The following is a 14,765-nucleotide window of genomic DNA, read 5'->3' on the forward strand; positions in this document are numbered from 1 at the left end:
TGGTGGAGTGGAGTGGGGGTGGAGTGGAGTGAGGGTGGGGGTGGGGTGGGGTGGGGTGGCGTGGGGTGGAGTGGAGTGGGGTGGGGTGGAGAGTGGGGTGGGGTGAGTGGAGTGGAGTGGGGTGGGGTGGAGTGGAGTGGAGTGGAGTGGGGTGGAGTGGAGTGGAGTGGAGTGGGGTGTGGAGGTGGAGTGGAGTGGAGTGGGTGGGGTGGAGTGTGGAGTGGGAGTGGGGTGCGTGGAGTGGAGTGGAGTGGAGTGGAGTGGGGAGGAGGGTGGAGTGAGTGGAGTGGAGTGGGGTGTGGAGTGGAGTGGAGTGGGGTGGGAGTGGAGTGGAGTGGGGTGGGGGTGGAGTGGAGTGGGGTGGAGTGGGAGTGGGGTGGAGTGGAGTGGTGTGGAGTGGAGTGGAGGGGGTGGGTGGAGTGGAGTGGAGTGGAGTGGGGTGGGGAGTGGAGTGGAGTGGTGGGGTGGGGTGGGGTGGAGTGGAGTGGGGTGGAGTGGAGTGGAGTGGAGTGGGGTGGGGTGGAGTGGAGTGGAGTGGCGGGTGGGGTGGAGTGGAGTGGGGTGGGGGTGGAGTGGAGTGGGGTGGGGTGGAGTGGAGTGGAGTGGGGGTGGAGTGGAGTGGAGTGGGGTGGGGTGGAGTGGGGTGGGGTGGGGTGGAGTGGAGTGGGGTGGGGTGGGGTGGGGTGGAGTGGGGTGGGTGGAGTGGGTGGGTGGGGTGGGTGGAGTGGAGTGGGGTGGGGTGGGTGGGGTGGGGTGGAGTGGGGGTGGGGTGGGGTGGGGTGGGTGGAGTGGGGTGGGGGTGGGGTGGAGTGGAGTGGGGTGGGGTGGGGTGGGGTGGAGTGGGGTGGGGTGGGTGGGTGGGGTGGGGTGGGGTGGGGTGGGGGTGGAGTGGGGTGGGGTGGGGTGGTGGGTGGAGTGGGTGGAGTGGAGTGGGGTGGGGGTGGGGTGGGGTGGGGTGGAGTGGAGTGGGGGTGGGGTGGAGTGAGGTGGGGTGGGGTGGAGTGGAGTGGGTGGGGTGGGGTGGGGTGGTGGGGTGGAGTGGAGGTGGGGTGGGGTGGGTGGGGTGGGGTGGAGTGGGGTGGAGTGGAGTGGGGGTGGAGTGGAGTGGGGTGGGGTGGGGTGGGGTGAGGTGGAGTGGAGTGGGGTGGGGTGGGGTGGAGCGGGGTGGGGTGGGGTGGGGTGGAGCGGGGTGGGGTGGGTTGGAGTGGAGTGGAGTGGGGTGGGGTGGGTGGAGTGGAGTGGGGGTGGGGTGGGGTGGAGCGGGGTGGGGTGGGGTGGGGTGGAGCGGGGTGGGGTGGGGGTGGGGTGGAGCGGTGGGGTGGGGTGGGTTGCAGTGGAGTGGAGTGGGGTGGGTTAGAGTGGAGTGGGGTGGGGTGGGGTGGAGTGGAGTGGGGTGGGTTAGAGTGGAGTGGGGTGGGGTGGGGTGGAGTGGAGTGGGGTGGGGTGGGTTAGAGTGGAGTGGAGTGGGGTGGGGTGGGGTAGGTTGGAGTGGGGTGGGGTGGGTTGGAGTGGGGTGGGTTGGAGTGGGGTCGGTTGGAGTGGGGTCGGTTGGAGTGGGGTCGGTTGGAGTGGGGTAGGTTGGAGTGGGGTAGGTTGGAGTGGAGTGGGGTAGGTTGGAGTGGGGTGGGGTGGGTTGGAGTGGAGGGGGTGGGGTGGGTTGGGAGTGGGGTCGGTTGGAGTGGGGTAGGTTGGAGTGGGGTAGGTTGGAGTGGGGTAGGTTGGAGTGGGGTAGGTAGTTGGAGTGGGGTAGGTTGGAGTGGAGAGTGGGGCAGGTTGGAGTGGGGTAGGTTGGAGTGGAGTGGAGTGGGGTAGGTTGGAGTGGGGTAGGTTGGAGTGGGGTGGGTTGGAGTGGGGTAGGTTGGAGTGGGGGTCGGTTTGGAGTGGGGTAGGTTGGAGTGGGGTAGGTTGGAGTGGGGTAGGTTGGAGTGGGGTCGGTTGGAGTGGGGGTCGGTTGGAGTGGGGTCGGTTGGAGTGGGGTAGGTTGGAGTGGGGTAGGTTGGAGTGGGGTAGGTTGGAGTGGGGTGGGGGTAGGTTGGAGTGGGGTAGGTTGGAGTGGAGTGGAGTGGGGGGTGGAGTGGGGTAGGTTGGAGTGGGGTAGGTTGGAGTGGGGTAGGTTGGAGTGAGGTGGAGTGGGGTAGGTTGGAGTGGGGGTAGGTTGGAGTGGGGTGGAGTGGGGTAGGTTGGAGTGGAGTGGGGTAGGTTGGAGTGGGGTAGGTTGGAGTGGGGTAGGTTGGAGTGGGGTAGGTTGGAGTGGGGTAGGTTGGAGTGGAGTGGGGTAGGTTGGAGTGGGGTAGGTTGGAGTGGAGTGGAGTGGGGTGGAGTGGGGTAGGTTGGAGTGGGGTAGGTTGGAGTGGGGTAGGTTGGAGTGAGGTGGAGTGGGGTAGGTTGGAGTGGGGGTAGGTTGGAGTGGGGTGGAGTGGGGTAGGTTGGAGTGGGGTAGGTTGGAGTGGGGTAGGTTGGAGTGGGGTAGGTTGGAGTGGGGTAGGTTGGAGTGGGGTGGAGTGGGGTAGGTTGGAGTGGGGTAGGTTGGAGTGGGGTAGGTTGGAGTGGGGTAGGTTGGAGTGGGGTAGGTTGGAGTGGGGTAGGTTGGAGTGGGGTAGGTTGGAGTGGGGTAGGTTGGAGTGGAGTGGGGTAGGTTGGAGTGGAGTGGGGTAGGTTGGAGTGGGGTCGGTTGGAGTGGGGTAGGTTGGAGTGGGGTAGGTTGGAGTGGGGTAGGTTGGAGTGGGGTAGGTTGGAGTGGGGTAGGTTGGAGTGGGGTAGGTTGGAGTGGAGTAGGTTGGAGTGGGGTCGGTTGGAGTGGGGTCGGTTGGAGTGGGGGTCGGTTGGAGTGGGGTGGGGTAGGTTGGAGTGGGGTAGGTTGGAGTGGGGTAGGTTGGAGTGGATTGGGGTAGGTTGGAGTGGGGGTAGGTTGGAGTGGGGTAGGTTGGAGTGGGGTGGGGGTGGGTTAGAGTGGAGTGGAGTGGGGTAGGTTGGAGTGGGGTAGGTTGGAGTGGGGTGGGTTGGAGTGGAGTGGGGTAGGTTGGAGTGGGGTAGGTTGGAGTGGGGTAGGTTGGAGTGGAGTGGAGTAGGTTGGAGTGGGGTAGGTTGGAGTGGAGTGGGGTAGGTTGGAGTGGGGTAGGTTGGAGTGGGGTAGGTTGGAGTGGGGTAGGTTGGAGTGGGGTAGGTTGGAGTGGGGTAGGTTGGAGTGGGGTAGGTTGGAGTGGGGTAGGTTGGAGTGGGGTAGGTTGGAGTGGGGTAGGTTGGAGTGGGGTAGGTTGGAGTGGGGTAGGTTGGCGTGGAGTGGGGTAGGTTGGAGTGGGTGTAGGTTGGAGTGGGTAGGTTGGAGAGTGGAGTAGGTTGGAGTGGGGTAGGTTGGAGTGGGGGTAGGTTGGAGTGGAGTGGGGTAGGTTGGAGTGGAGTGGGGTAGGTTGGAGTGGGGTAGGTTGGAGTGGGTAGGTTGGAGTGGGGTAGGTTGGAGTGGAGTGGGGTAGGTTGGAGTGGAGTGGGGTAGGTTGGAGTGGGGTAGGTTGGAGTGGGGTAGGTTGGAGTGGGGTAGGTTGGAGTGGAGTGGGGTAGGTTGGAGTGGGGTAGGTTGGAGTGGAGTGGGGGTAGGTTGGAGTGGAGTGGGGGTAGGTTGGAGTGGGGTAGGTTGGAGTGGGGTAGGTTGGAGTGGGGTAGGTTGGAGTGGGGTAGGTTGGAGTGGAGTAGGTTGGAGTGGAGTAGGTTGGAGTGGGGTCGGTTGGAGTGGGGTCGGTTGGAGTGGAGTAGGTTGGAGTGGGGTCGGTTGGAGTGGGGTCGGTTGGAGTGGGGTCGGTTGGAGTGGAGTGGAGTGGGGTAGGTTGGAGTGGGGTAGGTTGGAGTGGGGTCGGTTGGAGTGGGGTCGGTTGGAGTGGGGTCGGTTGGAGTGGAGTGGAGTGGGGTAGGTTGGAGTGGGGTAGGTTGGAGTGGGGTGGGTTGGAGTGGGGTGGGGTGGGTTAGAGTGGAGTGGAGTGGGGTGGGGTGGGGTAGGTTGGAGTGGGGTCGGTTGGAGTGGGGTCGGTTGGAGTGGGGTGGGTTGGAGTGGAGTGGAGTAGGTTGGAGTGGGGTAGGTTGGAGTGGGGTCGGTTGGAGTGGGGTCGGTTGGAGTGGAGTGGAGTAGGTTGGAGTGGGGTAGGTTGGAGTGGAGTGGGGTAGGTTGGAGTGGGGTAGGTTGGAGTGGAGTGGAGTAGGTTGGAGTGGGGTAGGTTGGAGTGGGGTGGGTTGGAGTGGGGTAGGTTGGAGTGGAGTGGGGTGGAGTGGGGTAGGTTGGAGTGGAGTGGAGTAGGTTGGAGTGGGGTAGGTTGGAGTGGGGTAGGTTGGAGTGGGGTCGGTTGGAGTGGGGTGGGTTGGAGTGGGGTGGAGTAGGTTGGAGTGGGGTAGGTTGGAGTGGGGTAGGTTGGAGTGGGGTAGGTTGGAGTGGAGTGGGGTAGGTTGGAGTGGGGTAGGTTGGAGTGGGGTAGGTTGGAGTGGGGTAGGTTGGAGTGGGGTAGGTTGGAGTGGGGTAGGTTGGAGTGGGGTCGGTTGGAGTGGGGTAGGTTGGAGTGGGGTAGGTTGGAGTGGAGTGGGGTAGGTTGGAGTGGGGTAGGTTGGAGTGGAGTGGGGTAGGTTGGAGTGGGGTAGGTTGGAGTGGAGTGGGGTAGGTTGGAGTTGAGTGGGGTAGGTTGGAGTGGAGTGGGGTAGGTTGGAGTGGGGTAGGTTGGAGTGGAGTGGGGTAGGTTGGAGTGGGGTAGGTTGGAGTGGAGTGGGGTAGGTTGGAGTGGGGTAGGTTGGAGTGGGGTAGGTTGGAGTGGGGTAGGTTGGAGTGGGGTAGGTTGGAGTGGAGTGGAGTGGGGTAGGTTGGAGTGGGGTAGGTTGGAGTGGGGTGGAGTGGGGTAGGTTGGAGTGGGGTAGGTTGGAGTGGAGTGGAGTGGGGTAGGTTGGAGTGGGGTAGGTTGGAGTGGGGTGGAGTGGGGTAGGTTGGAGTGGGGTAGGTTGGAGTGGGGTAGGTTGGAGTGGGGTAGGTTGGAGTGGGGTAGGTTGGAGTGGGGTAGGTTGGAGTGGGGTGGAGTGGGGTAGGTTGGAGTGGGGTAGGTTGGAGTGGAGTGGAGTGGGGTAGGTTGGAGTGGGGTAGGTTGGAGTGGGGTAGGTTGGAGTGGAGTGGAGTGGGGTAGGTTGGAGTGGGGTAGGTTGGAGTGGAGTGGAGTGGGGTAGGTTGGAGTGGGGTAGGTTGGAGTGGGGTAGGTTGGAGTGGGGTAGGTTGGAGTGGGGTAGGTTGGAGTGGAGTGGAGTGGGGTAGGTTGGAGTGGGGTAGGTTGGAGTGGGGTAGGTTGGAGTGGGGTAGGTTGGAGTGGGGTAGGTTGGAGTGGGGTAGGTTGGAGTGGGGTAGGTTGGAGTGGAGTGGAGTGGGGTAGGTTGGAGTGGGGTAGGTTGGAGTGGGGTAGGTTGGAGTGGGGTAGGGTGGAGTGGGGTAGGTTGGAGTGGGGTAGGGTGGAGTGGAGTGGAGTGGGGTAGGTTGGAGTGGGGTCGGTTGGAGTGGGGTAGGTTGGAGTGGGGTCGGTTGGAGTGCCGTGTCTCAGCAGGGAGTGGGTCGCCTCCAGTCCACTCACTGTTCGCTCAGCTGTGAAATGTATTGAGAGATGTAATTGTAACTCGTTCTGGTTAGTTATTATATAAGATCGGTCCGGTTGTAGCAAACACTGATCACTCGCACCATCTGAATGTTTTTGGTGTTGGGAGGTGGACGATCGACGAGCTGTTTTGGCAGCAGTCTCTTACCTTGATCATTCTTCACGAAGGATGTGGACTCCCCAATCTGGTGAAGAGCTGGTTTATATTCAAGGCTGTAAAACCCACTATTAGTTTTCCTAAGCCTGGGAGCTAATTGGAGTGTGAATATATTTTGGAGATGTGTCCCCTACTAGCGTCTCCTATGTTAGGATTTAAAGCATTCCAAAAATCGGTGGAGTGACTGTGGGGTAAGTGAAAGTGCCAACTCCTGGCCCCACTCCCTTCTAAACTGTCCGTCTCTTTCTAGGTTGCAGCTAAAGCCTTCGAGCTGGGAGTATTTGGGGCCCATTACAATGTCATCATTAACCTCAAGGATATCAAAGAGGAGGAGTTCAACGCCAAGGTATTGACTGAGCTGTGGGATCACAGGGCGGACGGGGAAGTGAAATGGAAATACTGGAGCTAATAAAGGAACTTAATGGGGAATTTTAATCAAAGAAAATAACTGGTGTAAATAAACATGAACTTCAGTGCCGGTAGCAACAACTATTGGAGGACTGCTAAAGTTAGCAGACTGGTGAATGAGTGCCCTCCTAAACAGGTAACTCTTTGGGAAGGATTCATGTGTCACTTCCATCACAATCAATTTCAGTCCAATGTACTCCATCTCATATTTTGGTGAGCATTTCTTGTTCCCTTCTGGTGAAGGTGATCACCTAGTTTGTACAGATCTTCATTCATTTTTTCCAGACTGCCTAAATCTCATTTTGCATTAAAAAAGCCCGAAGAACTAGTTAGAAATGTATAATCTTGGATGTTACTGGTTTAATGGGGTTAGATGCAGAACAAAGCTTCTTCTAATTTCAAAGTTTACAAATGAAGTAAACAATGTGGAGGATAGTAACAGACTTCAGGAGGACAGAGACAGACTGGTGAAATGGGCAGACACATGGCAGATAAAATTTAACGCAGAGAAGTGTGAAGTGATGTATTTTCGTCAGAAGAATGAGGAGAGGCAATATAAACTAAATGGTACAATTTTAAAGGGGGTGCAGGAACAGAGAGACCTGGGGGTGTATGTACACAAATCTTTGAAGGTGGCAGGACAAGTTGAGAAGGCTGTTAAAAAGAATATGGAATCCTGGGCTTTATTAATAGAGACGTAGAGTATGAAAGCAAGGAAGTTAAGCTAAACCTTCATAAATCACTAGTTAGGCCTCAGCTGGAGTATTGTAAAAAAAAACTGAAACCTGAGGAAAGGTCATTGACCTGAAACGTTAACTCTGTTTCTTGCTCCACAGACGCTGCCTCACTTGCTGAGTATTTCCAGCATTTTCTGTTCTTATTTCAGTTTTCCAGCACCAGCACCACAGGGGTTAATTTTCTCCCTGCTTGTCCACAGGCTAGACAGAGGTCCTCTGACCTACTGGAAGAGGCTAAACAAAGCACAGTGCAGGTCTTAGAGCTGATCAACAAACGGAAAGAGTCGGGGAAAGAGTGAGAAACTGGACTGCAGCAAGAAGGAGCACGGTTTTGAGCTATCTGTTATCTGGAGTAGCTGCATTATTATACACCTGGGGAATGTTGCCCCTCGGAGTGTGTGTGTGTGTCAGTAGGGGTAAATAAAAGAATAACATTGCTCACAAGGTGTCTGAGTTGTTCTTGGTGATCACAGAGGTCTTTGAGGGCGTATTAACTTCACGAGTTTGGAGTGGAACCAGATGGAGAGGTCCAAATTTAGACCCCTGTTTTGTTTCTTTCCTCCTTTCCTGAATGTTTTGACTTCTTCCTGGGGTATAGTACCGCATGTGCTGATCACTCCCCAGTACCTTGTCCAAGGGGCTATCATTCATATATATTCATAGAATCATATACAGTACCATTCGGCCCATCTTGCCTGTGCCGGCTCTTTGAAAGAGCTAGCCAATTAATCCCACTCCCCCGCTCTTTCCCCATACCCCTGTAAATTTTTCCCCTTCAAGTATTTATCCAATTCCCTTTTGAAAGTTATTATTGAATCTGCTTCCACTGCCCTTTCAGGCAGCGCAGTCCAGATCATCACAACTCACTGGGTAAAAAAATTTTCCTCATCTCTCCTCTGGTTCTTTTGCCAATTACCTTAAATCTGTGTCCTCTGGTTGCCGACCCTTTTGCTACTAGAAACAGTTTCTTCTTACTTACTCTATCAAAACCCTTCATGATTTTAAACACCTCTATTAAATCTCTCCTGAACTTTCTCTGCTCTAAGGAGAACAATCCCAGCTTCTCCAGGCTCTCCACATAACTGAAGACCCTCATCCCTGGTACCATTCTAGTAAATCTCCTCTGCACCCTCTCTAAGGCCTTGACATCCTTCCTGAAGTGTGGTGCCCAGAATTGGACACAGTACTCCAGCTGGGGCCTCACCAGTTATATACTGGGCCATAATTTACAGTCAAAATAATGGTGAGGATAATGGCACTCGCCGTTATTTATGTGCAAATGCTACAGCAACTTCAGGCGAGGGGCAGATGCACGGTCAAACTCAAAAATCCAGAAGTTGCTTTGCCGAAATGTCACCTTGCTGTCTACCTCACCATTGAAATGCATCGAACGGCGTGAAGTTCCTTATTTTCATGATAGATACAGTCTAAACTCGACACAGAAAGTTAAGTCTTGTCCATTTCAGTCTAAGTACCCTTCTAACGATGTAATAAGTCTTAATTACTCAACTTCTCTGGCACTGAAAATTACAAGTGTGGAGTCTCATTCCTTCAGTTTTTAATTGTTGGAGATTTTAAAAGAGTCAAATTTTAAATTAATTTTTTTTAACTTTTCCTTTCCCTCTCTTTATTTCTCTCTTAATCCAATCTTTCTTTCCCTCTCTTTATTTCTCTCTTAATCCAATCTTTCTTTCCCTCTCTTTATTTCTCTCTTAATCCAATCTTTCTTTCCCTCTCTTTATTTCTCTCTTAATCCAATCTTTCTTTCCCTCTCTTTATTTCTCTCTTAATCCAATCTTTCGTTCCCTCTCTTTATTTCTCTTTCTGTACCTGATTTGACATTGAATTCACCCACTCTAATTGACACTTCCTCCTCAGCCCTTGCGCTGTTAATTTCCCAATCCTTCAATCTGATTGGTTATGGAGATGCCCTTTTCCTTGCCCTCTTCACTCAGGTCCCTGATGCCCCGTTTCACTCGCTGGCACGTTATCAGCTCGCACTTTCAGCAACTTGCCACCCAAAAAATTTTAAAACTTAGGCGTGCAAGGGCAAGTCTAACTAAGGGCAGACGCCGTTAGATGCCCTGCTACAGCAAATTGTGGCCCATTATTGTATACATTATTCAGATATTCCTATTATTGAGCCTTGAATGTCAGCACGAACTTTGACCACGAGGAGCAACCTTGCCTGGTGATCACACGCACCTGCACTTCCTGTAGGGTTTGCTGGATAGCAGTTAAGAGCAGGAATCCTTGTCAAACTTTCCCCCTCCTCCGTAACGCAGGGCACTTTAGCCAATTGTTACCCCTGGCGTTGCTATGACGAAGACCAGTTTACTCAGCACATACTGTTAGCAGAACCTTGGACCTTCCTGCTCTTCCTATTCCTCAACTATCTCAATCGTTTTTTCTTCCATGGAATGTATCTCGCACAAGTAAACTAACAAGATCACATTTCCAATTAATTTGAAAGGAAATGGATTGTTTAAAATTGTTAATAAGGATAGTTGTCAAAATAGGGTTTTATTATAGCAATTTAGTTCACATTTTTATTGCGAAGTTCTGATTCTCTTGTAGTGTTCCTCACAGTAAGTTGGATGATGTGTTGATATACAATGACAGGACTCTTATAACATGTAACACGCAATGTGTTATTCTGCTGATGAGGTGGCATTGGTTTAAGATGCCTATCTTTTTAAAGCCACAAACTCTAATGACGATAAGTAAACATAGCCTGAAGTCAATCAGAGTTCATGCTGTTTGGTGAAGGGAGCCTACGGATTGGAAGGTGCTTGTAAATTTCTGGCTCCAGGTCAGGAAAAAATTAACATGAAATGACTGTCTGTCTTTCTCTTTTACAGTTCAAGTGAACAAAGTATGAAAATTCCACTCGCCCACCGTTTCACTTTACTGAACTCCTAGTAACGATGCTGAAAGAAACGGCCTGCATTTATGGAGCACCTTATCGTGTCTCCGAGAAACACCCAAAGCACTTCATGGAAAGTTAATTACTTTTTGCACCCAGCAAGATCCCACAAACAGCAATGAGGTGAATGATTGATAGATTTGTTTTAAATGGTGTTGTTTGAGGGAAGGATGTTGGCCAGGACAACTCTCTGCTCATCTTAGACTATTGTAAACAATTTTACAACACCAAGTTATAGTCCAGCAATTTAACTATAACTTGGTGTTGTAAAATTGTTTACAATTGTCAACCCCAGTCCATCACCGGCATCTCCACATCATCTTAGACTAGTGCCATAGACTCTTTACCATCATCCTGCACCACAGGATCAGGCAGGCAGCACCTCAATTTCATATCTCATTCTGAAGGTCATCAGAGCTGGATTGGGGCTCAAATTCAAAACCTTCTGACTCAGAGCCACGTGAGTGCTCTAAGTATAGGTGTCGCAGGAGGAATAGCCTTAGTAAGCTTTTCTTAATATAAAATAAATACACACATGTTAAAGACTGATTCTGCAGTAGCTGAGGTTAGGCCTTGTGGATAGTAGAAATTACCTCATTAACCATCCATGAGAAGAGATGAGAAATATAGTAAGTGACTAGTAATTCAGTCAAGCGAAAAAATTTGCAGGGCTACGAGGAAAGGGCGGGGGAGTCAGACTAATTGGATTGCTCTTGTTGCGAGCAAGCATGGGCTCGACGGGCCGAATGGCCTCCTTCTGTGCTGTAACCATTCTATGATTCAAGATTATGGAGGGGAGTATGAATAGGGTTGTGTTATGGATGTACCAGGAAGAGATAAGATGTTGACGGCTAGGAGCACTCGTGTGGAAATGTCCAGAGTGTAATAAACAACCTAAGACATTAATGAATATGCGCAACAAACGATAGCAGCTAACCTCACCACTAAACGAGCTTATATATCAACACACAGAATATGATGACGTACTGTACCCACATTTGTCCAATGTAATTAAACCTATAAAAGATACAACAAACTGGAGCTCCTTTGGGGACTTTGACCTAATCTTGCTGAGGCTAGCATAAGCAGTCAGGACAACAAGCTTGCGACCGCCTGAGGAGTCCTTTGCACGTGAGTTAGACTCAGTACCAGTCTCATGGGCACTGTATGTAAGGGGTGGTGTTTTATTATTTCAGTGTTGACTTGATTTAATAATGGGCTGGAATTTGCTGAAACATTAATGGTGTGTGAACGATGCACGCTGTTATTAATCTACAAATTGTCCAGCAACTTGTGGCGAGGAAGTGATACCCCGTGAATTGTGAATATCCACAAGGTGCTGGACAATTTGCACCACTCCGCCGTTAGTTTTGTGAAAACGGCATCTCGCACTTAACCTCCCCGTGAGTTTCATGACATTGCTGCATTTGCACATTAATTGCCCATTAAACTCGCCACAGAAAGTTAAATCTAGTAATTATCTCATTGAAATGTATAAAATTCTTAAAGGGCTTGACAGGGTAGATGCTAAGAGGCTGTTTCCCCTGGCTGGAGAGTCAAGGGTCACAGTCGCAGGATAAGGGGTCGGCCGTTTATGACTGAGATGAGGAAAAGTTTCTTCACTCAGAGGGTTGTGAATCTTTGGAATTCTCTATCCCAGAGGACTGTGGATGCTCAGTCATTGGGTATAGTCAAGGCTGAGATAGATTTTTGGGCTCTAGGGGAATCAAGGGATATGGGGATCGGGCGGGAAAGTGGAGTTGAGGTTGAAGATCAGCCATGATCCGATTGAATGGTGGAGCAGGCTCGAGGGGCCGTATGACCTACTCCTGCTCCTATTTCTTATGTTCGTAACAGCGTGAGGACCCTTTTAATGATGTAATAATTGTTAATGATTGCCAATCAACCTTCAGGTAGTCAATTGTTGTTGAAGATTTTAAAAATGTCAAATATTAAATGTTTACATTTTTTTCTGTCTTTTTTCTCTCTCTTAACCCAATCTTTCTTTCCCTCTCTTTATTTCTCTTTCAGTACCTGATTTGACATTGAATTCACCCTCCTTCTCAGTCCTTCCTCTGTTTATTTCTCAATCCTTTAATTTCATTGATTAAGGAGATAGACTGTTTATTCCGTTGTTCACCAAGGTCCCAGATGTCCTGTTGCCCTCGTTATCAGCTCGCACTTCCAGCAACTTACAGGGCAAAATGTTTTTGAGCTGACGGGTGCGGGAGCAAGTCGAATTAACCGGATACAACGTGAGATGATCTGGGCCAAAGAGTATTAATCAGACATTTTAGTGTTCCCTAGTCCCTGAACTTGTATAAGAGGTAAGGGATATATGAGAATATCCTACAATACCTCCACCAAAGGGCAAAGGGATAGGTGACAATATCTGGTATAAACCCAACAAGTGCTACCAACTGAGCCAAGCTGACATGCAAATTATGTACCAGGATTACTTTCAGTGGAGTACCCAAGGATTTTAGAGCATAGATAATCATAGTTTTAACACAGGATCCTTTATATAAATATATAAAGCACTGAATGACCATTTTAATTTGGTACTGATTTTTACTTTTAAATAAAACTATTTTAGAGACGTTTTCCCTGGGTATAAACACACTGTCAGCACCAAACTCACCAGGAATTAAAAATCCGGATGTTAACGATTTTGGTTTGCTTGATTCAAATTTCTTGCTTGTTGGGAAAAAAAGATAAGAAATGGGTGATTTTAATGGTGTTTGTCAAAAAGGAAAATTCTCTGACCATTTGTAGTTCCTCCATGCAAAATCATCAATGAAAGTAAAAAATGCCTTTAGGGTTCCATGGAGGGACAGCTATCCTTTTAATCATCTCTAGGATATGTAGATATTGACAGCAATGTAAGTATTTCACTATTTTAAAAATGTTTTCATTCACTGAAAATATCCACAATCTCAGATCTTTCACATTTCTAACGTGCACTATTTTATTATTCTTGAATTGGACAACTTGGAGTCTTAACTTTGCACTTTTGTACACAATTTTTATCTGTGTATAAAATCCATAAAATATGATGTCAACTGTCACTTATTAGCAAAGTGAAAGTTAGTTAGTATCAGACAGCCCAGTATTTTCAGTGAGTTGTCTGGAAATTTCTGAAATGTAATCAAGGCATCAAGTCTGATTTTTAAAATGAGTCGCTGTTTTTCCATTCACCTCTGTGAGGTATTACTGAATGAGGTTATTGAGGCTTTCAATTAATTTTCATCACCGCAGCAAATGCCCAATCTCAGAGTATGTTCCCACTCTCTGCCCCATCCTTGTCCTGCCTCCTAGTCCAGATCTAGACTTGGGAAAAGGCCCTCATGATAATCATGTGTATTTATTTTAATATAAAAATGCGCATCCTCAAGTGAAACTGACTTGAGCTTAAAATATAACCCAGTTCCTGGGTGTCTGCTGGCTCAAAACAAACATTTATTAGATTTGTGATCACTGTTTTTGATCCTAACATTTCGCTCAAAACTTAGCGTCATTTGTTGTGCCCCAGTTTTGGGAGAAATCGTAGTTCTGAATGTTTAAATATGGGCTTTGCAAACAAATCATAATGATCACATCTAATAGTGACAGTTGTGTGCTAACAAATCATAATGATCACGTCTAATAGTGACAGTCGTGTACTAACAAATCATAATGATCACGTCTAATAGTGACAGTTGTGTACTAACAAATCATAATGATCACGTCTAATAGTGACAGTTGTGTACTAACAAATCATAATGATCACGTCTAATAGTGACAGTTGTGTACTAACAAATCATAATGATCACGTCTAATAGTGACAGTTGTGTACTAACAAATCATAATGATCACGTCTAATAGTGACAGTTGTGTACTAACAAATCATAATGATCACGTCTAATAGTGACAGTTGTGTACTAACAAATCATAATGATCACGCCTAATAGTGACAGTTGTGTACTAACAAATCATAATGATCACGCCTAATAGTGACAGTTGTGTACTAACAAATCATAATGATCACGTCTAATAGTGACAGTTGTGTACTAACAAATCATAATGATCACGTCTAATAGTGACAGTTGTGTACTAACAAATCATAATGATCATGCCTAATAGTGACAGTTGTGTACTAACAAATCATAATGATCACGTCTAATAGTGACAGTTGTGTACTAACAAATCATAATGATCACGTCTAATAGTGACAGTTGTGTACTAACAAATCATAATGATCACGTCTAATAGTGACAGTTGTGTACTAACAAATCATAATGATCACGTCTAATAGTGACAGTTGTGTACTAACAAATCATAATGATCACGCCTAATAGTGACAGTTGTGTACTAACAAATCATAATGATCACGTCTAATAGTGACAGTTGTGTACTAACAAATCATAATGATCACGTCTAATAGTGACAGTTGTGTACTAACAAATCATAATGATCACGCCTAATAGTGACAGTTGTGTACTAACAAATCATAATGATCACGTCTAATAGTGACAGTTGTGTACTAACAAATCATAATGATCACGCTTAATAGTGACAGTTGTGTACTAACAAATCATAATGATCACGTCTAATAGTGACAGTTGTGTACTAACAAATCATAATGATCACGCCTAATAGTGACAGTTGTGTACTAACAAATCATAATGATCACGTCTAATAGTGACAATTGTGTACTAACAAATCATAATGATCACGTCTAATAGTGACAATTGTGTACTAACAAATCATAATGATCACATCTAATAGTGACAGTTGTGTACTAACAAATCATAATGATCACGTCTAATAGTGACAGTTGTGTACTAACAAATCATAATGATCACGTCTAATAGTGACAATTGTGTACTAACAAATCATAATGATCACGTCTAATAGTGACAGTTGTGTACTAACAAATCATAATGATCTAACAA

General features: G+C 48.8%; 1 protein-coding gene across 1 annotated transcript in view; it reads left to right on the plus strand.

Annotated features, from left to right (window-relative positions):
- Window positions 1-7,342, plus strand: part of ftcd (formimidoyltransferase cyclodeaminase) — a 55,960-nt gene extending 48,618 nt beyond the window's left edge. The window contains exons 13-14 of the mRNA XM_067988236.1: window positions 6,011-6,106; window positions 7,106-7,342. Coding sequence (XP_067844337.1) covers window positions 6,011-6,106; window positions 7,106-7,204 — 195 coding nt within the window. The 3' untranslated portion in view covers window positions 7,205-7,342. The remainder of the gene's footprint in view (window positions 1-6,010; window positions 6,107-7,105) is intronic.
- Window positions 7,343-14,765: the final 7,423 nt, after the last annotated feature.

The sequence above is a fragment of the Heptranchias perlo genome, chromosome 7, assembly GCF_035084215.1.
Source record: "Heptranchias perlo isolate sHepPer1 chromosome 7, sHepPer1.hap1, whole genome shotgun sequence".
NCBI lineage: Eukaryota > Metazoa > Chordata > Chondrichthyes > Hexanchiformes > Hexanchidae > Heptranchias > Heptranchias perlo.